Here is a 24,508-nt window from a genome sequence, read left to right as displayed (position 1 = left end):
GGGTTCGGGTCCTGGTCTGGGAAGATCCAACATGCCGCGGAGCAACTAAGTGCGTGCACCACAGCTACTGAGCCTGTGCCCTAGAGCCCGCGAGCCACAACTACTGAGCACACATGCCACAACTACTGAAGCCTGCACGCCTAGAACCCGTGCTCCGCAATGAGAGGCCATTGCAGTGAGAAGGCCGTGCACCACAATGAAGAGTAGCCCCCGCTCACCACAACTAGAGACAGTCTGTGTGCAGCAACGAAGACCCAACGCAGCCAAAAATAAGTAAATTTTAAAAAATTAAAATAAAAAATAAAATAGCTTCTAACTATCAAAATAGACAGGAATATTTGAAGGTAAAGGGATCAGAGGAAAATACAGACTTAGTTTGTAACTACATCTTCTCATCAGTCCTCCAACTAGTATACTCAGAAAAAGCCTTGTTAGCAGTTGGAAATATTTGTACATAAAATACTGGCTACCTAACAATGACACTGTCGTAGGACTAGAGGTTTGTTAAAATTACACCTTTGTGAGAAGGAAAAAAATAATAGTATTTTACTTTTTTCCAACATTAATCTTTCTCATTTTAGGTAGTACTTAGGTAATTTTGATATTTTATTTAAAAAAGTCTGCCAATAATTTGTATTAGAGTGATATACATATATATTTGAAGTTTATCTTTATAAATTTTTACTTAATTTACATTTAAATTTTAAAATTGAAACTATTAAATATTTAGTTTTATGAGTTTTTAATTTATGAATTGTGAATACCTACAAATAAAATAGTACTATTAATACAGAAAATGAATGCTGGGGGTGGGGGCTGGGTGGGGACCAGTGCATCATTTTGTGCCATTATTACTATCACTGGACTTGCGTCTTCTAGACTGAATGGGCTCACTGAGTCAGCCCTTGGCAGGATTAATGAGAACATACACACAACCAGACACATGCTAGTACAATTTTTTACTTTCAAGGATAAACTGAAATTGAAATACAGTTCCAGACTAAGAAATGAAAAGTTGACAAAGAAAAATAAATTACATTCTCACTTACAAAACCAGGATTTAGAAAACTGTGGAGTAACTTCTACATATGATTGAGAGAATAGAACAGTGATATAAGAATCATGAAACTAGCCAACATATGACTCGCATTTCAGAGAAAAAGAGAGTTTTGGTTATGATGGGTTTCAAACAATATACAACCTACGTACCATCTGAGAATGTCCTGTAACCAAAACCTAAATGAGAACAGAGATCTCAAGAGGGAGCAACGAGAAAAGAGAGGAGAGAGTGCAGAACAAGAGCCCTTGGCAGCAGAGTTAGTTAATCCCAACGGGTGGAGACAGCACGATGGAGAAATTATACTGTAGATGGTGAGGACTGCTGAAGCAGAAAGAACACACCATGAATGACACTCTAAAGACATATTGGCCCAAACATTCTAGACTTTCTCAGGCAAGTCCACAGCTAGTCGTAGTGGTGGAGGAGGAAAGGAAAGGCCTGTTGCCTGACAAGGCAAACACAGAGAATGTGGAGAAATAAATGAGTTATAAGGATTTCATCTTGTTGGGGTTGCTAAATGGGCAAATGCAAAACCTTAAGGGTAGGGCACAGGGTATAGTTTTGCTCTTGTTTCTAGATAGTAACTGAGAAATATGGGTTTAACTGGGAGCATTGTGAATAGGAGAGTACGCACTGGTAGAATATAAAAGCATTCTTGATCTTTCAAGTTAATAAAAGGAGAAAGAAAATTTACTCTAACAAGACCAGGCCAATCACATTAAGGAAACACACACACACACACACACACACACACACACACACAAACAGCCACATACTGAGTGAGACGGGAGGGACTTCCATGGTGTACTGGTAAGTGAGGAAAACAAGTTGCAAGGAATATATTTGTATGACCTTATTTGTAAAAGATGAAAAAATCTTGCACATGTGTGAGTACATATGTATACATATTGATCTGCTTGAGGGGAATGAAAGTGGGAGAATGAGTTTTTAATAAGACTAACTATAAGGAAAATATAATATCAACTTGAAAGGTTACAATGTAATTTTCTGTCTATGAAATTAGTCTAAATTGATTAAAATGGAATGAAAGCATTACCCTCACTTTAGGATGGAATTGTGGACAGGTGTACATTAGATTTTTATTAACGTAGTATTGATAGTATTAAGAAAACAGAGAAAAAGAAAAGCATTGTATTAATGGTTGAAAGTGCAGGCTCCTCCACTTCCAGCCCTGTGATCTGGGGAAAGTTACTTAACCTCTATCTCAGCTCTATTTCATTACATTGTGGACATAATGAAAACTTGTAGAGTTAAAGAGAACTTCAGATCATCCAATTCCCTGGCTTCTTTGTACATATCAGAAAACTGAGGATCTGGAGGTGAAGGGATTTGCCTGTGATCTTGTAACTAATTAGGAGCAGATATGAACTAAAATATGAGTCTCATGATTCCTAGTTTAGTGTTTTTTCTTACTAAACTGACACCCTCAAAATTAGCTGAGGGCTGAGGTGGTAGCAACCAGGAAGCCCCTAACTGTGGGAGATAAATATTTCTCTGAAGTTTGCACAGCAAAGCCGTACCTTTTTCAAATCCTCCTGAACTGAAGTAAAATAAAACAAGAATATTTGTTCTTAAAGAGCTGTCATAAAGTGACTCAGTGACTGTTTTGACTTAATCAACAGTACTTACTATTAGTAGTTTTAAGTAATATAATAATAAAATTTAACACCATATACAGTTACTGTCCCCCATATCTGACTAATTCCCACTGTACCTTAGCTTACATGTAATTTCTCTCTTGAAATTCCCTTGGAATGGGAGAGAAGATCCCTCCCTTTGATGTATTTTATGGAACCCTTAAGTCACCCATTGGAATACATTTTCACATAGTCATTGCCTTTATCCTCTTAGTGCCACGAATGGGGGAACACCCTCTGTCTTATTCACCAAAGCATCTAGAGTGATGCTTGGTCTACAGGTTGTGAATGTTAAGTATCTGTTTAATGAATCATTAGGCCTCACCGAGCTACTTACTACATTCCCAATAAATCAGATATTTCTATCATTGCTTTTCTATCAATGGACTCTTCTAACTGCCAACTCATTGGGGCCAAAATACCAAACATCAAATATTCATTCCCACTCTCTTCTAAACCCCCTATATTATATCAAGTAACAGGATTAACACATCAAGAAATATTGGGCACACGCAATAAATGTTTGTGGTTGATGAGGATGATAATGAAACAGCTGTATATTGTATTATCATTAATGCTCCTTCCTAATCATTGTTGTAATTATTATAAACAGCAATAACTGATGGCATTTATTGAGAGCTACATGTAAAGCTCTTTAGGTCTATCATCTCATTTAATCCTTTCAATAACCATGTAAACATTTTGCAATGAGGAAACTGAAGATCAGAATCATTAAGTCACTTGCTATTAAGTGGTACAGCCAGAATTTCAACCCAGGATCACTGACTCCACAGTTCCTGTTCTTAAACATTAGGTTAAACTATTTCCTTAGAGGAGTAAAATATTCTCATTCAAGCATTTGACTGCAACAAAAAGGCCTCACCACACTCTGTATTTCAGAGTGGAGATTCAAAATAGCTTGTTCATGTTATCCAAAGTGTCATTAGGTGTTTCATTAAGTTAGACAAAACTGTAAACATTTGCTTTTTTAAAAATAAACATGACAGGGCTTCCCTGGTGGCACAGTGGTTGAGAATCTGCCTGCCAATGCAGGGGACACGGGTTCGAGCCCTGGTCTGGGAAGATCCCACATGCCATGGAGCAACTGGGCCCGTGAGCCACAATTACTGAGCCTGCGCATCTGGAGCCTGTGCTCCGCAACAAGAGAGACCGCGATAGTGAGAGGCCCGCGCACTGCGATGAAGAGTGGCCCCCACTTGCCGCAATTAGAGAAAGCCCTCGCACAGAAACGAAGACCCAACACAGCCATAAATAAATAAAATTAAAAAAAAAAAAGTGAAAGGGAGACAAGGTCATTTACATGGCTGTTATAAAAAAAAAAAAGAAAAATAAACATGACAGTATTTACACTCTGAGAAGCAAAGTGGTATTTTTTTCCATGGGGGAAACTCTGGATATAAGCGAATGTAAAACTGCCATAAAAACTCACCCACAAAGGCTGCCATCTGAGCTGCTGTTCTTCCTACAGAGTTGACAACATCTGTCTCGGCACCAGCTTCCAACATTACCCACGTGATGTCTTTATTACCTAGAGTTAAAAAGAAACATACTTGTTAAAATTAAGGACTGCACAATTCAAATATTCCCTTTTAAATAATCTGTACCCTTTTTTTTCTGCTCAGTTTTAGGTTTCTATTTTGTGGATATTTTCATTTTTTCCAAAATATAAATCATAACTATAGCAAAAAGTAAAATGCTAAAGAACCCGCATAGAAATTAACCTTATTTTCTAGAAAACACATCAAGCAATACAAAAATGGTATGGAATTGAATATAACTTTTTTTTTAACAAGACAAAGTATGTTTTTCCTATGATAATACTTAGTATTAAAAAAAAGAATAATGCTTAGTATAAAGTCAAAACAAAAAACAAAGACAGAAAAAATAAAATGACTAAAAGTCTCCCCTTAATGTCTACTAACTCATCCCATCCTTCACACCTACAGGCCCTGAGATAACTACTGACAGTTGAGGATCTATCTTTTTACACTTTGTCCTATCTACACATTCATAGTGATTCTATTTGTGTTCTTTCACTAAAGGAATCCTTACAGATAATCTGCTATTATCAACTATACTCAGTGGACAGCATTTCCCATTACTTTTTGCAAGCTTGAACTATGATTTCCTTAGGAACCGTTCCTGGAAAACACTGTAGGATCAAACGTTATGCATATTTTAAATGCATTTTACCAGTCTGCCTTCCAGCAAGGCTGGGCTGATGTACACTCCCCAAAACAGTGCACAAAAGTTCCTGTGCCAAGACTGGGCATCATCATTCCTCCTTAACCTTTGCCAATATGTTTAAGTGAAAGGTTATCATTTGTTGTTCTAATCTGCAGATCTTTGAGAGCGTTTTAAGCTTATTAGCCAGTTGTATTACTTTTGTTCTCTGTTCAATTTTCTGTCTAATTTTCTACTGTAGTATTTGTTGTTTTCTAACTGACTTATAAGAACTCTTCATATATAATGATACAACCCTTTTAGAAATGGTAATAACTATTTTCCTTAGTTTTTTAATTTATATTTTAACTCTATGTATGGTATTTTCTATATATGGAAATGTTTTAAGATTTTATGTAATCAAATTAGGCAATGTTGCCCTTTTTGAATTCTATATTTTATACTATGCTTAGAAATGCTTTTTTTCCCCCTGGATTATAAAAATACAGATTACTGCTTTTAAAGCATGGTAATATTAAGTTACATATTTATTTTCTTAAAAAACTGTAACAAGGACAGATAATTCCACTTAATTTGAGATATTTCCCAATTGTCTTTATTCAGCAAATTATAAGCAACATGAATCAGGGTAAGTTTCTAAATGGATCATCATATTTAGTACTTAAATGTCACTGAAGCAAATAGCCCTATCATAGCAGGTATTCTCTCAAGAGGACAACAAAGAAGCTTTCATATTACTTCAAAATATAAAACTATAGAACAGCAAAGGAACTAAATTGTAAGAATAATAGATCTAGCTCCACAACTCTAAACAAAATATATTGTCAATACAAAGAATCAAGTGATTTAAATAACTAAAGAAACATCACCAAATAAACTATATAACATACTTCATACATTATAGCTTTTCAAAACCGATTCCCACCATGTCTTTCCACAAGACATGATCTTAAAATTACTATAACAAAAATGCGCTTAATTTAAAAATGTACACATTCTTATAACAAATTTGTATAGGTGACTATTATTGGTATATTAGAATAAATGCTAAAACTTCACCAGAAAGTGCAGCAAACATGAGGGCTGTGTATCCATGTTCATGTTGATGACAATTTACATCAGCTCCATGTCGTAAAAGTAATTTGCACATATCAAGTTTTCCTTTATATGCAGCATGCATTAGAGGAGTCATTCCATTCTTTAACAGAAAGGGAAAAAAAGTATTAAGTTACTTATTTACCTTTCCCCCTGCCTATGAACAATTCCTGCAATTAAATTAAAACACAAAATAAAATGAATTAATAAAATCATCTTTATAATCTGCATTTTTATACTCAATTCCCCACTTGGATCTTCCATAAACTGCTGAAGAAAAAAGATGGTTTTATTACCTGAGGTTTTCTACAGATTAGCAAACAGATTCAGAGAAGAATTGCTCAACTTCACATGACTAGTAAAATGGCCAGGGCAAGGACCAAAACTTAAATTTATCAGGGCTCTCATCTCTACTACACATACTTAGCTCCTGGGGAAACAAATGAACAAGCAGATACAAATGCGTTAAAAAAAGAAAAGAAAAGAAAAAAGTAAGGAAAAACCTTAAAACAAATAGAATGCTTATCAAGGGGAAAGTTGAATATGGTATATCCATAGCATGGAATAGTATGGAATAGTGTGATGTTACTAATTGAATACATTTGTATCTATTGAATTGAAAAAATTTCCATGAATTACTGCCAATGAGAAAAACAAGATGTGAGAAATGTATGTTAGAGTGTTCTCATTTTTAAAAAATGATCCTCAAAATCACATTTATATTTTGATCATATATATGATTTGGTTATATATATGATTATATGAATATAGAGAAATGATTGGTAGTATTTATACCAGGCTACACTGTTTAGTCTCCATATGTTTTGTCCATATCCAATGAAACATCCAACTTTATATGTTGACTACCTAATACTATTTGGTGGATAAATAAATGAGATGTTCCCTGTAAGTAAATCTTCTCAGAATCCAGGAGAGACTCTCTGAGTGCTGGAATTTCAGAGTTACTCTGGATGAAAACCTCTCTAAAACACATAATCTCTTTTTTAAGCAAATCTTAGAATACTAACATAATTTGAATTGTTCTTGATGATTCTAGACTATTATAATGAACATCGTCATCAATATTATCAGAGGTTTGTTGATGTGAGAATCATAGGAAGGTTCTACAAGAGGCAACTTAGTAGTAGTCAATGTTTCTTGAGAGTAGTAACGGGAAACTGATAAGGAGATTAAAACTTTAGTAGTTTAAAAAACTTTAAATATGATGATCCTAAAAATAAAGTTTCTCTCCCATAATTTTTAAATCAAAGAATTCATCAATATTAGTCTATTGAGTTACAACTCTATATCATTAAATGCAGCATTCATTCATTCATCAAATATTTATTGAGTGCCTAAGATATGTCAGACACAGATCTATGCACTGTGGGTAGCAATGAGCAAATTCCATGCCCCTAAAGTCTAAGTCCCTGGCACTAAATTTTAGTAGGGGTGACAAGGCAGATGGTGATAATAAGTGCTATAGGGAAACAGCATGGAGTAAGGGGGAGAGGGAATGGCAGAAGGTAAGAAGAGATCGTTATTTTTAAAAGAACAGTCAAAGAATGTCCCTCTGAGCAGGTGGCATTTGAACAAAGCCCTGGAAGGAGCAAAGGATGTAAATAACTAGAGGAAGAATGCTCCAGTAAAGAGAATGCAAGTGTAAAACTCTTTGGGGGAGAGGAGCATTGGGTTCAAGGAATACCAAGGAGGCCAAATCTGTGCGCAGCTCACTCATAGAAGCTCCAGGAACCTCCTTGTCTTGAATTTGGTGCCCCTAGGTTTAAACATTAAGTACAGGAGTGTGTCTCATGTTTTAACCTTAAGTAGGATGCCAATGCTTGTGGAAGGTTTCTGCAAACTTATTCAAGTTACAGAAAAGCCATTCTATCTTAAGTTGTTAAAAGAGTTTTTACCCCCAGTAGTTAAATATTATCAAATGCATTATATCTATTGAGATGATCATATTTCTCTTTTATTCTGTAATATAGTGAATTACATTGAAAGATTTTCTAAACTGAACCATCCTATCATTCTTGGAGAAACCTTACTTGGTTAAGTCTTATTATTCTTTTGATACACTACTGGATCAAGTTGGTAATATTTTATATAGTGTTTTTGCATCTGTATTTACAAAGTGAATTGAGCCCACAGTTTGCTTGGGCTTCTTCCTGTTTTGGCATCAGCATTATGCTAACTTCATCAAATGAGTTAGGCAGCTTCCCATCTTTTTATGAACTAATGGTACAATCTGTGTAAAATGAGAATTAAATGGTCCTTGAATGTTTTGTAAAGCTTACTCAGGTGTGCAGCTTTAGAAGGTAGTTGGCACTTAAATACATTTATACAAATCTTCCTTAATTATCCCAGTTTTTCTATTTCTATATGAGATAGATACGTTCATTTTTATTTTTCTAAAAAATCACTACTTTCATATGGGTTTTCAAATGAATTGGCTTTAAAAAGTTATGACAATTCCTCTTATAATTGCAGTTATGCTCTTACTTCCTTGGTGTTTATTTATTATTTTCTTGCTTATACTTTCCAAATTGTGTCTATTTTTTTGGTCTTAAATTGATAACTTTGTTTTATCTTTTCTTTTTTAACAGCTTCATTGTGATATAATTTACTCATTTAACGTTACAATTAAATAGTTTTAAGTATTTTCAGAGTTGTGCAACCATCACCACAATCAATTTTAGAATATTTTTGTCAAAACCAAATGAAATACCATACCTATTAGCAGTCATTCCCGTTACCCCTCCCCATCCCATTACCCAGCCTTAGGCAACCGCTAATCTACTTTCTGTGTCTATGAACTTGCCCATTTCGGACATCTCCTATACATGAAATCATACAATATGAGTCTTGTTTGATTGGCTTCTTTCACTTGGCAGAATGTTTTTGAAATTCACCCATGTTGTAGCATGCACCAGGACTTCATTCCTCTTTGTGACTGAATAATATTCTGTTGCATGGATACACTACACTGTGTTTATCCACTTATCAGCTGATGGATGTTTGGACTGTTTCCACCTTTGGCTCTTATGAATAATGCTGCTATAAACATTCATGTTCAAGTTTTTGTATTGTCATATGTTTTATTTTTCTTAGTTACATACCTAGGATTGCTGACTTATATGGTAACTCTATGTTTAATCATTGGAGGAATTGTCAACCCATTTTAAAGAGCAGCTGCACCATTTTATATTCCTACCAGCAAAGCACGAGGGTTCCAGCTTCTCCACATCCTCACTAATACTTGTTATTATCTATATATATATTTTTATTATTGCCATCCTAGTGGGTGTAAAGTGGCCTCTCATTGTGTTTTTTTTTTTTTTTTTTTTTTTGCGGTACGCGGGCCTCTCACTGTTGTGGCCTCTCCCGTTGAGGAGCACAGGCTCCAGACGCGCAGGCTCCGCGGCCATGGCTCACGTGCCCAGCTGCTCTGCGGCATGTGGGATCTTCCCAGACCGGGGCACGAACCCGTGTCCCCTGCATCACTGGCAGACTCTCAACCACTGCGCCACCAGGGAAGCCCTCATTGTGGTTTTGATTTGCATTTCCCTGGCAGCTACTTTTGAGCCTTTTTTCATGTGCATATTGCTTATTCATATGTCTTCTTCGGAAGAAGAAGATCCTTTGCCCATTTTTTAATAGGGTTATTTGCCATTTTTATTATTGAGTTGTATGAGTTCTTAATACGTTCTAGTTACAAGTCCCTTACCAGATATGATTTGTAAAACCATTCTGTGGGTTTTATTTTTACTTTCTGGATGGTGTGCTTTGAAGCACAAAGGTTTGAATTTTTATTTTTTCTTTACTTTTTCTTTTGTTGCTTGTGCTTGATGGCTTTAAAAATTTTTTATTTCTCTTTTATTTTTCTTAACTCATTTCTTCTATTTTCTGAGTATACTTTATTCTTTTTATCTAATTTCATGAGTTGAAAGCTCAGAACAACACAAAGATTTAAAGTACAATAACAAGTGCTACAAAATTTCCTCTGAATATGACTTTGGCCACATGACACAGCTTTTGATAAGCAGTAGCTTTTGATAAATGTTGTGTTTTCAGTTGTTTATAGTAGGAAATTTCTACTTCTATTTCTTCTTTTACCCAAGAACTATTCAGAATTTTTAAAAACATTCAGGTTATATGTTTTATTCTTTGGAACATATTTTTGTTTATTTTCAGTGTTATATTGCATTTGGTAAACTTGTTTAAAGTTAGTTAAATTTTTCCTTTACAAAATAGTATAATACAGGACTTCCCTGGTAGCGCAGTGATTAAGAATCCGCTTGCCAATGCAGGGAACACAGGTTCGAGCCCTGGTCCGGGAAGATCCCATGTGCCGCGGAGCAACTAAGCTCGAGCGCCACAACTACCGAGCCTGCACTCTAGAGTCCGTGAGCCTCAACAACTGAGCCCGAGTGCCGCAACTACTGAATCCCACGCACCTACAGCCCATGCTCCGCAACAAGAGAAGCCACCACAATGAGAAGCCCGCACACGCAATGAAGAGTAGCCCCGCCCTGTTCCCTGCAACTGGAGAAAGCCCACGCGCAGCAACAAAGACCCAACGCAGCCAAAAAATAAATAAATTTTTTTAAAAAAAGGAAAAAACTCATTTCTAAAAAAAAAAAAGTATAATACATAAACCAATTTTTTTTTTTTTTTGCGGTACGCGGGCCTCTCACTGTGTGGCCTCTCCCGTTGCGGAGCACAGGCTCCGGACGCGCAGGCTCAACGGCTATGGCTCACGGGCCCAGCTGCTCTGCGGCATGTGGGATCTTCCCGGACCGGGGCACGAACCCGTGTCCCCTGCATCGGCAGGTGGAGTCTCAACCACTGCGCCACCAGGGAAGCCCATAAACCAGTTTTTAACAGTGTTAAATGTAAATGGAGATGTACTATTTCTGTCTTATATAAAGTGGACAGACTGTTAGGTTATTCAAATTTTCCATCCCTTGAATACTCTTTTCTACTTATCATTTTCTAAAAGATGCTATCGTGGTCTTACAAATTTCTCCTTTGAATTCTACTTTTTTCTTTATAAACCTCAAAGCTTTTAAGATTATTAGTGAAGGCTTAAGGCTGGTATATTCCTGGTGGTTTATCAACTTTCTATAAGAAAGAGTCTACATCTTTTTTTGTTTTTTTGTTTTTTTTTTGCTTTTTTGCTTTAAACTTTTTTTTGCCGTACGCGGGCCTCTCACTGTTGTGGCCTCTCCCGTTGTGGAGCACAGGCTCCGGATGCACAGGCTTAGCCGCCAAGGCTCACGGGCCCAGCCGCTCCACGGCATGTGGGATCTTCCCGGGCCGGGGCATGAACCCGTGTCCCCTGCATCGGCAGGCGGACTCTCAACCACTGCGCCACCAGGAGAAGCCCTTTAAACTTTATTTTGTCTGATATTAACTTTACTACCCATGTGCGGGTAAAGGGTTAACAAAACATCTCCTTTGCTGCATGAGAAACTGAAATTCAGTTAATGTTCTAGTACTAGAACTGTCCTGTATAATATCTACTAGCCACACATGGCTAATGGCTGCCATACTGGACAGCTCTGAAGAGAAACTACCATCTCAGAAAGTTATTCTGGATTGCAATTGTTCTAGAAAGTTGAGTTTAGGTCAGTTAACCCTCCCGAGAAGTAGAATTGCTGGATCAAAGGTATATACATTTAAAAATGAGAAATATTCTAAAATTTTCTCCAGAATATGATGCCAATTTATACCTAGTCCAGTAGCATATAAAAGTCCAATGTTTCACAAGAAATGATATGGAATTGGTTTAACAGTCACTTATTCGATTACCAGTAAAATTAAACATGTTTTTACATCCTTATTATCTTTTGCAACCTGTCTGCTGACATTTGCTTTAGAGCTTAGGATAACTTGAGCACAAATGCTAGAAAACAACTCTTATTATTAGATTTTATATATTACCCATTCTCATAGGAAGTAAAACGTTATTAAATGTTTTAAATTTTACCTCATCCAAGCAGTTGACATGAACATTCTTGCTGGCTAACAATGTTCCAGCTTCTTGGACAGTACCTTAAAAAAAAAAGAAAGAAAGTGCAAAGGTTTTTTTATATCTAGAACAGAAAAAAAACTAACGTCAAGGAAACAGACTTTAAAGGGTTATCTGTACAACTAAGATGAGGCAGGTCAGGTTGCTAAGAAATAAAGCATCAATCGCATACCGTTTATTCCGCAAAGTAATTATCCCAGAGCACAGATTCATATAGACTAAACTAGCTGCATCTTGCTTTTACTTCCATTGGCCTTATAGTATATTAAACTGGCCACATTTTCCTTTTGGCAGTAATACAATAACCACAAAGCATAACACTTTTAATACTGAAACAAATCTTAAAGGGCATCTAATCCAACCCACCATCTGAAGCTTAAATTGCAGTCAATGTAATAACAGTTCAAAATACAGTCAGTATTTATATACCTTGTCACCACTACGTCCTGTGAATTGATGGCATGCTCCTAATAGAATTCTTGGTTTGGAAATGCTGAGGTAAATGTATCTTTTATGCCTCGTCCTATATAAAAGTGCCATATGGTCAGTATTCAGACTCTCATACTGAAAGCCATCTGATGTAAACCTGAAGGTCAGTCTCTGTAAATTTGTAAATAAGCTGTGATTGGGCCACGACTATCAGGTTTTCCAGCCTTCTGTAAGGCATACTAAGGCATAGTTGCAGGAGAGAATGTTGCTATTATCATCCTTAATAGGAGCCAATCACATGTTCTGCCAAAAAATTTCTGGTGTGACAGGGAACAGGATAATGAAATTGCATGTTCTCAGGGAGAAAGGATGAGATAAGCCTCTCCTCTAAAAGGACATAAAAGAATAGAAGCATCCTCAACTAGGAGTTATTTCTTGTCTTTAAATTTAGAATTATAGTTCAAGAATGTGTCAAACTTTGCAATTCTTCCAGAGCTAAAGGTGGAATGCAGAATGAAGCTTAGCCTGCTTCTTTCTACCCAACCTGCTTCTTAGGCACATGGTCTGAGTGCCCCTCACCAACAGAGGGGAGATACAGAAATGTCTCCTAGATTGATAGCGAAATAGCTCAGCTGGGGAAATGTCAAGTGAGTGATCTACAAGGCCCCGAATTATGACAGCAGCTATTGTGCCAAGAGTTCATTTGTCTGGTCCCACACTCCACCTGAGGGCAGTTGGTATCACTGGCTGAATGGCTACAGAGGGAGAGGGGAAAGCCTTCAAGCATGCAAGCAAGTTGTGCAGGGCAGCTTATCCATACCTGTGGCTTCTCACCAGAGACTCTCAAACATCTTTGGAAAGGAATTAGAACAAACTCCTGCACACCAATTTCACTTGAGGAAGATGCTTCAGCTGAACCCCATTATCCACTGAGGAATAACTGAAGTTATTTTCCATCTGACTGAGAGATGTTTATGCAATAAAGGGAGAATACTATAGGGATTGTGATCATGCCAGAGCCTGCTATATGTTAGGGAAAGGATGGGGATTGCAATCATAAACATTTGGCTCATATTAGACAACAGGCCAATAATTCTATAAAATGTTTAGCCCAGTGGCTAACAATGTACTGTAAATCTGTCCAATCGCAGGGCAATTAAAAAAAAAAAAGTGAGTTGTTCACTCACATACCATGGAATACCAGTTAGTCTTTTGAAATGCAGGGACCAGGACAGGAAAATTTCTCTGAAACTGTTTGGGCTTCTAGAGAATGAAAACATATTTTGGAAAATAGATGAGCAAAATACCCCCAAGAGGGAAAACTTTTGATGATTTCTAACTTGGAGTTCCTAATTTAATGACATTAGGAAACTGTAGAAGGTCTAGAATAGCATGGAAATGGGAAACACATAGTTTACACAGAAGGATTTTTATTTTTTGTCATTCCTTACTGTGCATAGTATACTCTCAAACAATATTTTGCAATTAAAAGATTATTTGCTTTACTTGGGAAAGAAATATGTTAAATCTGATTTAACAAACTCTTAAGATGAGGGGATGTGGTACTATAAAGGGGATGGGAAATGAGTCAACATTTATCCTCATTGGAGACAAAAAAGAATAGACATAACTGACGAAAATAATATTTAATAATTTGTTTCCCTTGTGAGAATTTCTCCAAGTTGCTCCAGAGAAGAAAACACAACCCAACCTGCTCCATTAGGGTGGGATAGATAACTTATCTGGATGGACCAGCATTTTAGCAGAGAAGAGATGATGATAAGAGTGATATTCTCACTGTTACTGCCCTCTCTTATATCACACTAGAGCCCTTTCAGGACCACTGTAAAACTGAACAAGTCCTATAAAACCCTCAGTTTTCTTATATAGGAAGCAGAAATAATAACATCCATCCCACAGTGTTCTTAGGACTAAGGGCTTGGCTTGGTGCGGGGCACAGAGTACCACCTCAGTGCATATTAGATGCTCTTGTTATTTATATTTACAGCAGCATAATATAATTCATTGCGACATTTCTGATATCTAGTTTGGGACCACTGGTCTCTACTGAAGACAAGGAGAAGTAGCCAAAACAAACAAAAAGGGAGAAACAAACTAACATGTCATTTTCTGTTTGCAGCCATCCATCAGATAGTCATGAGATCTGAATATTTATGAGTTTCAATCATTTAGTGGGATCCCTCAACAGGAATGTTTTGAGGAATCTATATCTAAGTTAAGTATTTAAAAAACTATTTGGCTTGTTAGTTGCTGTTACATTTATGTATAAGTAAAATCATGTATAAATAATTAAAGTGTCTGAATTTAAAAATAATATATGGATACAGACTTAATCATAGATACATAGTTATAAATGTATTTTAAAATAAACTTCTAATTACAACATATATTTTGAAATAGTGAATCTGTTTAAGTGTAAAGTTTCTAAATTCTCCTATGTGTATCTATTTTTAGACTTTGTAACAAAATGTCTTCAAGTTAGGATTATGAATCACTACATAAAAATTAGAGTAACTAAAAGAGCTGTTGTTTTGTAAAGGAAGACAATGAAGCCCACAGAGGTTGCAAAACCTGCCCAGTCATATAGTTAATGGTAACTACGTATTTGAATTTAAATTTGTCTTTGAACTCTATGCTATAATTATTAGTAGACCTGAATCTTTCTATATACCAGAGGTACTAGAAATAACATTATCAACTACACAGGACCTTAGAGCAGGATCTTTTAACAGTCCCAAATTGTAAACAACTGAAATGTCCATCAGTGTCACCAGATAAGCAAATAGTAGTATATCCATACATAGAAAATAAAAGAAAAAAATAAGAAACAAATTATTGGTGCAGTATGGATGAACATGAGTATCATGATGCTGAGTGAAATGTCATGCAAAAAAAAAAGGAATATTTATTATACTTACTGTATAATTCCACTTACATAAAATTCTAGAATAGAGAAATCTAATCAATAGTGACATCTATCAGTGGTTGCCTGGAGACAGGGGTGGAGGGAGTGACATTACAAATGGGTATGTAGAACCTTTTGGGGGTGACAGAACTGTTCACTGTCTAGATTGCAGTGGTTTCATGGATGTATACTTATGTCAAAACTGACTTTTAAAAAGTGTACACTTGAAATATGTACCATTTATCATACTTTAGTTATACTCCAATAAAATTGGTAGAATAAACCTTATTGTCCGAGTCCGCTTCACATCTCCTTTAACACAAACAATAATAATAAAAAAAAATTACGTTACTTTCTTGTGAAATTGGCAACAGTGATCCCAGGGATTTCAAGTACTAAACAAGATAAGTAATGAAAAACTTTCTGGCTTATATTCTTAAAGTTTAATTTATTTTGAAATAGTGCTTCCTCAGTGTTTAATGAAAAAGATATCAGAGCTTAGAAGAATGGGTCAATCTACAAATAATATAACCCAGTTAACTGTGCTTAAGTGATTTCATTTCTCTTCTGAAATGTTGTGAAATGGATGCTGTTAGTGACTATGATTTAAATGGATATGTGAGAAACAGCTTCTCAGTTTCATCTGGAACTTCTTTTTGGCATTCTAACAAATAAACAACCTGTAGAATACCTAGAATGTGCATTTACTCAGAAGAAGAAATTGTTTAAAAGTGTCCGGTAGCAATGTGCGGTATTCTCTGGACTGTAAGTCCCACTTACAATCGGCTTAACTTCTGGAGGGCAGTGGTTAGCCAGAGGGAGAACTCAAAAATTTGTTGAGTTTATTTCAGATTGGCCAAGATGACAGGTCACACGTGGCTGGAAACTTATTGTTAGTTGCACGTACTAGTACTGACTAAGCCAGTGGTTCTCAAAGTTGAGAAATGTACTGAAGGGAAAAATATCAGAACTCTACTCACCTCCTTTAAAGAAAAGTGCTTCTTATGAGTACGAATATAAACTTTGTTTATGAGCTTCGTTCAACTGTAAGCCAAAAATTATTTTACAAATTTTAAATGCACATAAAACTACAAAATCAATAACGTTTACAATTAAAATTAATTTAACTTGACAGATGAAAATATTTTGCTGCAATTAAATTGCCTCTCAAAGTGAATAAGATATGGTATGGACTCTGGTGCTGGATTCCTTTTTTCAGTTTGTTTAGTTTGTTTTAGTTTGTTCAGTTTGTTTTAGTTTGTTTAGTTTGTTTTCAAGTCCACCATGTGGGCCATATGATATCTCTGCTCTGCCACTTATTACCTGTATTATATTGGGCAAGCTATTTGAACTTTTCAGTTTCTTTGTTTCTTGTCTATCAAGTAGAGACTGCCATGTTTACCATAATAATAGCCAATAGAGTATTTTAAACACATTACTCATACTAACTCATTTTATCCTTATAGCAGTGTTGTGAGGTGGGTACCATTTTTCACATGGAGAACCTAAGGCTCAGAAACAGTAATTTGCCCAAGGCCAAGTCACCAGCAAATGAATGAGGTAGGATTCCAAATCAGACTTGAAAGGTTAACTACCATCCTATGCTGTCCCTCATAATGTTGTAGCTTAAAAATAATTCCTAGCTTATCAAGATTAAATGCATGGATATATGTAAAGTGCTAAGAATTATGCCAGGCCCAAAATAACAATCAGTAAAAGTTGGCTACGGTTGTTACTTTCTCTTATCTCCCATTACATTTTTTTAAGAGTATGGTAATGTCCCACAGACCTTCACTTGACAAGAATGTATCACATACTATGTCTATCTCACTTCTTTTCTCATCAGCTTGGACCAATTAAATAGGTGAGACAGCGTCTGTGTAATTTGTTGCACGATGTAGGCCCAGAAAAAAATCACAGTGCTAACCAGGCAAAATTCACATTAATTCTTTTATTTAATCTTTAAAAATAAAAACTAGTGGACACCTAATAATGTATCCAAGGATTCCCTCCCTACGTCTCCACACACACCACCTGCCGCTTTCAGAGACCCCCTTTATAAAACTGCTCACTTGTTTACACTTTTGAGAGAGGGTGATAGCTCTGGACTGCTTAAAAACAGAATTTGCATCCCTGGTGGATTATAAGTTGATGCGTTGTCTCCTTTTTTTGCCCAGCACTGTACCTGGCACAGAGCTGAGACTCTCACATGGTTGCTGAGCTGAATCCCAGGGCCACCAAAGGCACGGAGACATGAACCAGAGACAGGCAGAAAAGGGAGACTGCAGTGCCAAACAGGTCAGCGAGGACCGTGCTGGACAAACAATCTGCAACAACTCCAAGTCCCACAATTCTAGGCAAAGAACACATCATAGCAAATTACAGCTGTGACTGAGTTCAGCCTGTCGAGATCAGATGGAGTGGGCTCAGCTCATGAGCACCTGTTGAGTTCCAATCCGATATTTCTCTCCTTTACGTTTAGACTTTTCTTGTCAGTATAAAGAATACATGTGCCTTTCTCTCTGTACGTCCAGATGGGAGCCAGGCTACTTAGAAAAAAAGAAAGACTGGAAATTGCGGAGTTTATGTTGCAATGACTGGCTCCTCTGCCGTTCGAGGGAGCTTAAAACAGCCAAATGAACAATGCCCGCAGTTCCCACACATCCGTATCGCCGCGCCGTGACAGTGCAGAAGCCACGTAGTCACGCTGTTGTCACCTGCCAGGTAACGGGACTTCGGGAACTCTTCTGGGACGTCCACTCGGGGACGGAGCGGCAAACATGGCTTCTGGCTTGTCCCCGGGGCCTGCGTCTCCCTCCCTAGGACCCGGAGCGGCGGAAGTGGGACGCGCGTTGGGAGAATGGAAGGGAAAGCGCGGAAGAGCGCGATTAGAAGGTCGCAGCCCTGCGAAGTGCGCGGAGCGGTGTGGACGCCTCCCCAGCCCCCTCGCTGTTCTCCGAGTTCCTGCGGCGGCCGGGGGTTTCAGGAAGGAAGCCAGGGAGGCCCTGGACTCAGAAGCCTCAATGCGGCAAATTACAGACCTTGTTTTGTGCCCTTGTAAGGAACCCTTCTCCTTAGAAGCTCCCTCCACCCGCCCCAGGCGAGGGCGGGGACAGCCAAGGGATCCAGATCTTTCGGCCTCCGGAAGTCGAAACGGCCCTCAGACAACCGATCTAAGAACCTGAAACTTCCAGACCACTATCGCCCAGACGGACTGTGGTCTAAATCACCTTAGGAGTTTTGAAGAATGCACATTCTGAGGCCCCACCCCGGGTCGCTCATTATCATCCGAAGTGGAGCCTGGAAATGTGCACCCTTCCAAAAGCTGATTTAGAAGACGAACGTCTGCAACCTCCGCTCCCGTCCCAGCGGCGCTTCTCCTTCCCCACCTCTCCGCCCCCGCAACCGGTCCCAGACCAAAGGTAGGAGTGCTGTTTCCCGGTCGCAGGATGTCAGCCTGGCAAAACCGCAACCCAGGGTCAGCCGGGCCGGGGGCGCCGCCCGGGCTCCGCCACGCCCCCCTTCCCTCCCAGGCCAGGCAGGCAGCGCCCCCGCCGCAGCCCAGCACCCACACCTTTTCCGATGACTTCCAGCAGATCCTTTTCCTCCTGGGTCAGCTCGCCTTTCTTTATGTGAACCATTGCTTCCGCCAGCTTGACAGCTATTGTTTCTTTGGGAGTATTAAAAAGTAAACGACGTGTCTGTATTAGGAACGCCAGCCGCAAGGTTAGGCAACTTGAGACTAGGACATTAAGTAGCCAACCGCGGAAGCGTTCGAATTCTCTCCACCCTCCCGGGGCCTGGCGAGCAGCGGGCGAGCTCGGGCGAGCCGGGCGGGCAGTCTCTGCAGGCCCAGCAGTAGTCTCCGCCCCGCGCGAGTCATTGGCCCGGCCGGGAGGAGGAGCTGCAGGAGGCGGCAGCGAGAGTCTCCCATTGGAACAGCCTGGGAAGGAAAAACCAAATGGAGAAAATCAGAGGGGGGAAATTAAATGCCTGTTACACGTCTCCCACCGCCATCCTTTCCGGTGCACGTATTTAGGGACACACAGTATTTAAATTCTCTTTCTGGAATTTCTGTGTTCGGCACTTTCTGCTAGGGGCATGCATCTCCCTTGCTCTCGATATACACCCCCCTTCATTTCCCAGGGAGTGGAGCGGCCCGGGACGGGGGCGGGCTGGGAGGCGGGGCGGCGTGGTAGGCGGGTCTGCGCCGAGCTCCGTGTGTCGGTGTCAATGTGTCTGTCCTTCACTCCTCCATTGTCTGCCGCCACCACTGCCGCCGCTGCCACTGCCGCTGCCGGAATCGCTGCAGCCCCCAGCCTCGCGCGTCGCCGCTACCTCCTCGGACAGGTGAGAAGCAGCCCAGGTAAGGCAGCGGGGGAGCCGGGAAGCCTTCGACAACCGGAGCCAGAGCCCCACCGGGAGCTTCCCCCCCTGCCGGTGCTGGCCCTAAGGAAGCATGTGCCTGCTGGGGCGGCTTCCTTCCTCTCGGTGGGGAAGCCGCCCCTCCACCCCATTACCATCACTCATATCGCGTATCAGTGCCCCGGAGTGAAGACCCGCCACTTGCCACATTTGGCCGTCCCGGGAGACCGAGAGCGGCCAGGCGCCGGCCACGAGGTGGGAAGTGGCGGGTGCCCATCGTCCCGTGCGTGGCATCGCCAGATGTAACTCCCGGGGAAGCCAGGGTTGAGGCTTTGGACTCGGGGTGGGGTGGAGAGGGGAGCCTCCCATTACGAGCGAGATGAACGCATGTGAGAGTAGTCTCGGGAGAAGGTAGTTCTCATTTGGCAACCTGCCCTCCTCACCCCTCCACCCACCCACCCCCACTTGTCATCTCCTTTGGCGTCTGTGGGAGCTGTAGAAGAAAACCGGATCTGATCGCTCTATGGTGCCCGTTAAGGACGTTTGGAAGCAATTTACACTTGAACTAATACTTCGTTTATGAAAGACAGCCGGGGATGAGGGGGGGAGGAGGGCCTCTTCTCTCTTCTAGAGTTCCCAGTCTCTTTGTAACTCAGATCTTGAGATTTATGGAAATAGGAAGGGGAGGGAGAAGGGGCGGAGATTAAATTGGTGTTGCTGTCTATATATAGCATTAGATTAGCCTCTTAATCCAACCTTCATTCAACTGTAATATGTAGCTTCAGGCTTTCACTATAGGAAGCCAGGAACCAAATACAAGCGTGTACCCTCCTGTGACTCAGAGACAGGACTTGCTTGCTAATACGAAGTCAGTCGTTCCTCCTGGGTGCACATCCATAACATATTTACAGCATCAGCGAAAGCTTCTGTAGAAATTAGTGTTTACTGTTGTTTCTCTACAGTCTAGTATCAGTGTTTCTCCCAAGACGCGTCTGCTTCAAAGAGAAATATTTGTATAATTATGTAGTTTTTTTTGTTAAGCATCCCCCCCATACCATCACTTTCTCCCCGCTGTGCCATATATGAAGTGAAGTGTATTTTCCTCTGGCCTTACGCCTTCATTTCTTGGAAGCATTCACTAACACTTGTGAAATCCTGGAAGATGTTCATTATTTCCTGCCTTTAACAAAATTTTTTCCCCAAATCCCAGATGTTTTCTTGTCTAAGTCTTCATCTTTACAGGCTGGGGCAGATCTGAGCCAGAACATATCACATGAAAATGGTTTGAAATTATTCATCGCAATGTATAACAAAGAAACTTTTGTTTGGGAATGCTTTAATAATGATGTGACTGTTCAAACAAGTAGTAAGGCTTTTGAGTGACCCATCTTTTGTAACACTTAGAATGCTGCTATTGCCACAGTTACAACTGATTGAAAACACAGTATCATGAAGAAGAAACCCAGAAACCTAAGAAAATGCTTGCGGAGTAACCTTTCCTTACCATGTGACTTAACATTTTACAAGGGATGTTACAGAATTGGGTGCTTCATTGACAGTATTTCCATCTCTTGTGTCAAATTGGGGCCATGGTTACTTGAAGGTCACACCTGTTTGTCTCACCGAAGTTGTCAGTTCCTCGAGGATAGCAACTTATTATCTATTTTCCTGGTGCCTTATGGTACTTCCTTGGTATTTAGTCCTCTGTGAGTATATGAATTCAGTAAAGCTAGAGTCAATGACATTTAAAGTAAAAAAGCTAACATCTGCCTAGAAATGTATATAAATAATATGTTAAGTTTAAATTTCTAGAAGCAGATACGTAATGGATTGTGTTCATCAGATGGATTCCATTAATCGTTTTTGGCCAGTGTTAACATTTAATGTAGGAATAAGATTAGCTAATGAGCATACCTTAGACTAGATCAGGGAACTTTTTTTGTATTAAGAATGTATTCACATCTAAGGAGTTTTGTTGGTAATAAAATAGCTACTACTTATTGGGTCCTTAGTCTGTGCCGATATTCTACCAGATGCTTTGTTATAAGATTTGTTTAATCATTGTTGTAGCGACCTAGGAACTAGCCAGTATTACCCCTGTTTCTGAAAATAAGAGGACAGAAACAAAAAGAAGTTAATTTGCCCACAGACCCACAGTTTGGAAGTATCAGAGCCAAAATTGGAACCTAGACCTGTCTCCAAAACTTTTTCGCTTTTCTTTATTCTCTATCTCTGTGGCTAGCAATAAGGGGGAAATTATATATTCTTTAGCTAATAGATAACACATTCATGTGGTTTAGCGTGACAGAGGTACAAAAGACTCTCTGACCTCTTTGCACAGTTTCTTCTCCATGCCCTACAACCCATGGTGTCTATTTTTCTCATACCTTTCTGAGAAATTGTATGTGTTTATATAGCTTATATGTATAGTTCCACTTTTTATTTTTCTTACAGAAATGAGAGCATACTAACACATTGTTCCACAATGTGCAATAGAATTTATATGTTGCTTTGGTCTCTGTTTCTTTCTTCTTTTAAATAATAATGATTTCTGAAATGTATGAAATCCTTATATGTGTCCCCATCATCCCTTTTTCTACTGCTACCACCCTGGACGTCTCTTGGCCTGTTGCAGTGGATCCCTAAGTAGCTTGCTTTCCATCCAGCTCATTCAAGGCACCACCATTAAGGCACCACCACCAATATACACTGAGCACTCATCATGCACCCAAGGATGAGACATACTTTGTAAAGACAGAACTGATTCACTTAAAGCATGTCAGTGGCTCTCCACCTGCCGCAGAATAGAGGCTCTGGTCTCGTACTTCTGGTTCCTCTCCACCAGCCCAGGTTCCGTCTAGGAGGCTCCGACTTCTGGTCCCAGCCGGCATTTCCAGTCAGCCAGCCCCTCCCACATACTCTGCTCTAAGGTCACCTCACTGCTGATTCCCTAACATGCCAGTAGTTTCCACCCCTTTGTTCCTGCTTTTCTCTTCCTGGAGTGACCTCCCTTCCCTCTTTACCGAGTCTTTCTCTCCTTCCCAGATCTGATGAAGTGTCAGCTTTCAAGATACTTTCATGGTCCCCTCTCCCACCCCATCCAGGAGGGGAATACAGGCCCTAGTAAACATTTTTATTCCTGTCCCTCAGCAAGGGCGATAAGAACAATCTTTCCTCAGGAGTTGCTGGTACAGTTGCTGACATCCTCTAATTTTCTCCTATCTTCTTAGGAGCCCTGGTCCCCACCCGCCTTGCACCCCGAAATTAACATCATCTTTGCTTCTTCATCTGGATCCCCATGAAAATAACCTAAGGCAGGCACCTTTTTCATGACATCCTAGTTCAGTTTCTGTTAATCTATTTGACCCCTTCTCCTTCTAGACTGTAAATTAACTAGAATTAGTTTACCTTTGCTTCTCAAGATTGTGACCCATGTCTCGCACCTAGTGTGTGCTCAGTACATGCTGAGTTGAATTCGGTTTGATCTCCAAGTTATTTCAGGTGGATTTGTTTCCCTACTTGACTAATCCTTCCTGGCAATGTGAGGTGATGTGGCCCTAAGCACACACAATCATAACCAAGGGCAGAAGGTCTGTAAATGTTTTCGGTCTCAAGCTGCTTGACATTCTGATGAATGCTACCAACCAAGAAAAAAAAAATTGTACATATGCACATGTTACAAATTTTGCAGACCATTCCTCTTTGAAGCCCTTGACATACAGCTCTGTGCTTTAAGAGAATGCCGTTTTCTTTTTATTGCAGGGGAATAGCTCATTTTTGAGTGTTGTAACTTTTGGGGTAATGTTTTCCTTGACATTTAACTTTCTTTTCTTGGGTACATTTCTTGACTGAGTGGATATTTGATGATATTAAGGATTTTTATTTTCTTTGAAACTAATATTGTGGTTATATGTTTAAAAGGTCCCTTATCTTTTAGAGATATGTACTGAATTGTTTAAGGGGGGGAAATGGTAGGACATCTAAGACTTGCCTCAATATAATTTTGTGACAGTGGGGGACAGGGACTGAGTAAGAGTATTCATGAGACAAAGTTCACCGTGTTGTTAAGGGTTGAAGGTGGGCAATGAGTACATTGACTTCATTAGACTGTTCTCTCTGCTTTTGATACGTTTGAGATTTTCCATAAGGAAGTCTTAAAAAGGAAATCTGGACATATTACAGCCCCTAAGAAATTGTCGTTGTAGTTTAAACCAAAAAAAAAAAAAGAGAGAGAGAGAGAGAGAGAAAGCAATATGGATACAAATGCTGTTTCTCTATACTTAGAGTTGAGCTTATGCGGTTATCCATTTAATGTTAAAACAGTTACACCTAAATCTGCAAAAGACTGTCTTGTGAACAATGCATTTCCATAAACTGTTCACATCACCCTTTAGCTTCTCCACAAAACGAAGAGGTAGGTGGCATATCTCAGTGCTGTGTCACAAGCTTGTGAATATCCTACTGGCAGCTAATCTTCATCTTTTTTAGACCCTGACGAAGTAATTTGCAGACACGTCTCAACAAGGGGTGCAAATATATTTCGTTTAACTGAGAGAATCAAGACATGAATGAAGTGGAGATACTGATTTTCTCCTTGTGTCACATAAATCAAGTCAGAAGGCATTTCCACAAAAAGAAGTACTTTGGTAATGTCACGAGCAATAGTTAGAGGAGGTATCTCACTGCCTGAAAATCGGGAGCACACTCAGGTGTGCCTGCCACATCCTTCCTCA

The 24,508-nt window shown here is 39.4% G+C and overlaps 2 protein-coding genes across 5 annotated transcripts in view; one reads left to right on the top strand and one right to left on the bottom strand.

Moving 5' to 3' along the window:
• Positions 1-19,501, bottom strand: part of ANKMY2 (ankyrin repeat and MYND domain containing 2) — a 35,577-nt gene extending 16,076 nt beyond the window's left edge. Inside the window, exons 1-5 of one of the 2 annotated variants that reach the window (XM_082846540.1) lie at positions 18,985-19,036; positions 16,391-16,454; positions 12,014-12,078; positions 5,983-6,121; positions 4,169-4,267 (exon numbers count right to left, since the gene is read on the bottom strand). In XM_082846540.1, the coding sequence (XP_082702666.1) occupies positions 4,169-4,267; positions 5,983-6,115 (232 nt within the window). In that variant the 5' untranslated portion in view covers positions 6,116-6,121; positions 12,014-12,078; positions 16,391-16,454; positions 18,985-19,036. Of the gene's footprint in view, positions 1-4,168; positions 4,268-5,982; positions 6,122-12,013; positions 12,079-16,390; positions 16,455-18,984 lie in introns of both variants that reach the window. The other variant, XM_082846539.1, reaches the window with a different exon arrangement.
• The window catches only part of BZW2 (basic leucine zipper and W2 domains 2), a gene marked incomplete at its 3' end in the record, with an annotated part of 58,231 nt that continues 52,537 nt past the window's right edge, over positions 18,815-24,508 (top strand). For 2 of the 3 annotated variants that reach the window (XM_082846544.1, XM_082846541.1), the window contains exon 1: positions 19,659-19,760. Of the gene's footprint in view, positions 18,833-19,658; positions 19,761-24,508 lie in introns of those variants that run through there. The other variant, XM_082846542.1, reaches the window with a different exon arrangement.

This window comes from Leucopleurus acutus, assembly GCF_964270905.1.
Source record: "Leucopleurus acutus genome assembly, chromosome: 9".
NCBI classification, from domain to species: domain Eukaryota; kingdom Metazoa; phylum Chordata; class Mammalia; order Artiodactyla; family Delphinidae; genus Leucopleurus; species Leucopleurus acutus.
This window is presented reverse-complemented; position numbering and strand designations above follow the sequence as displayed.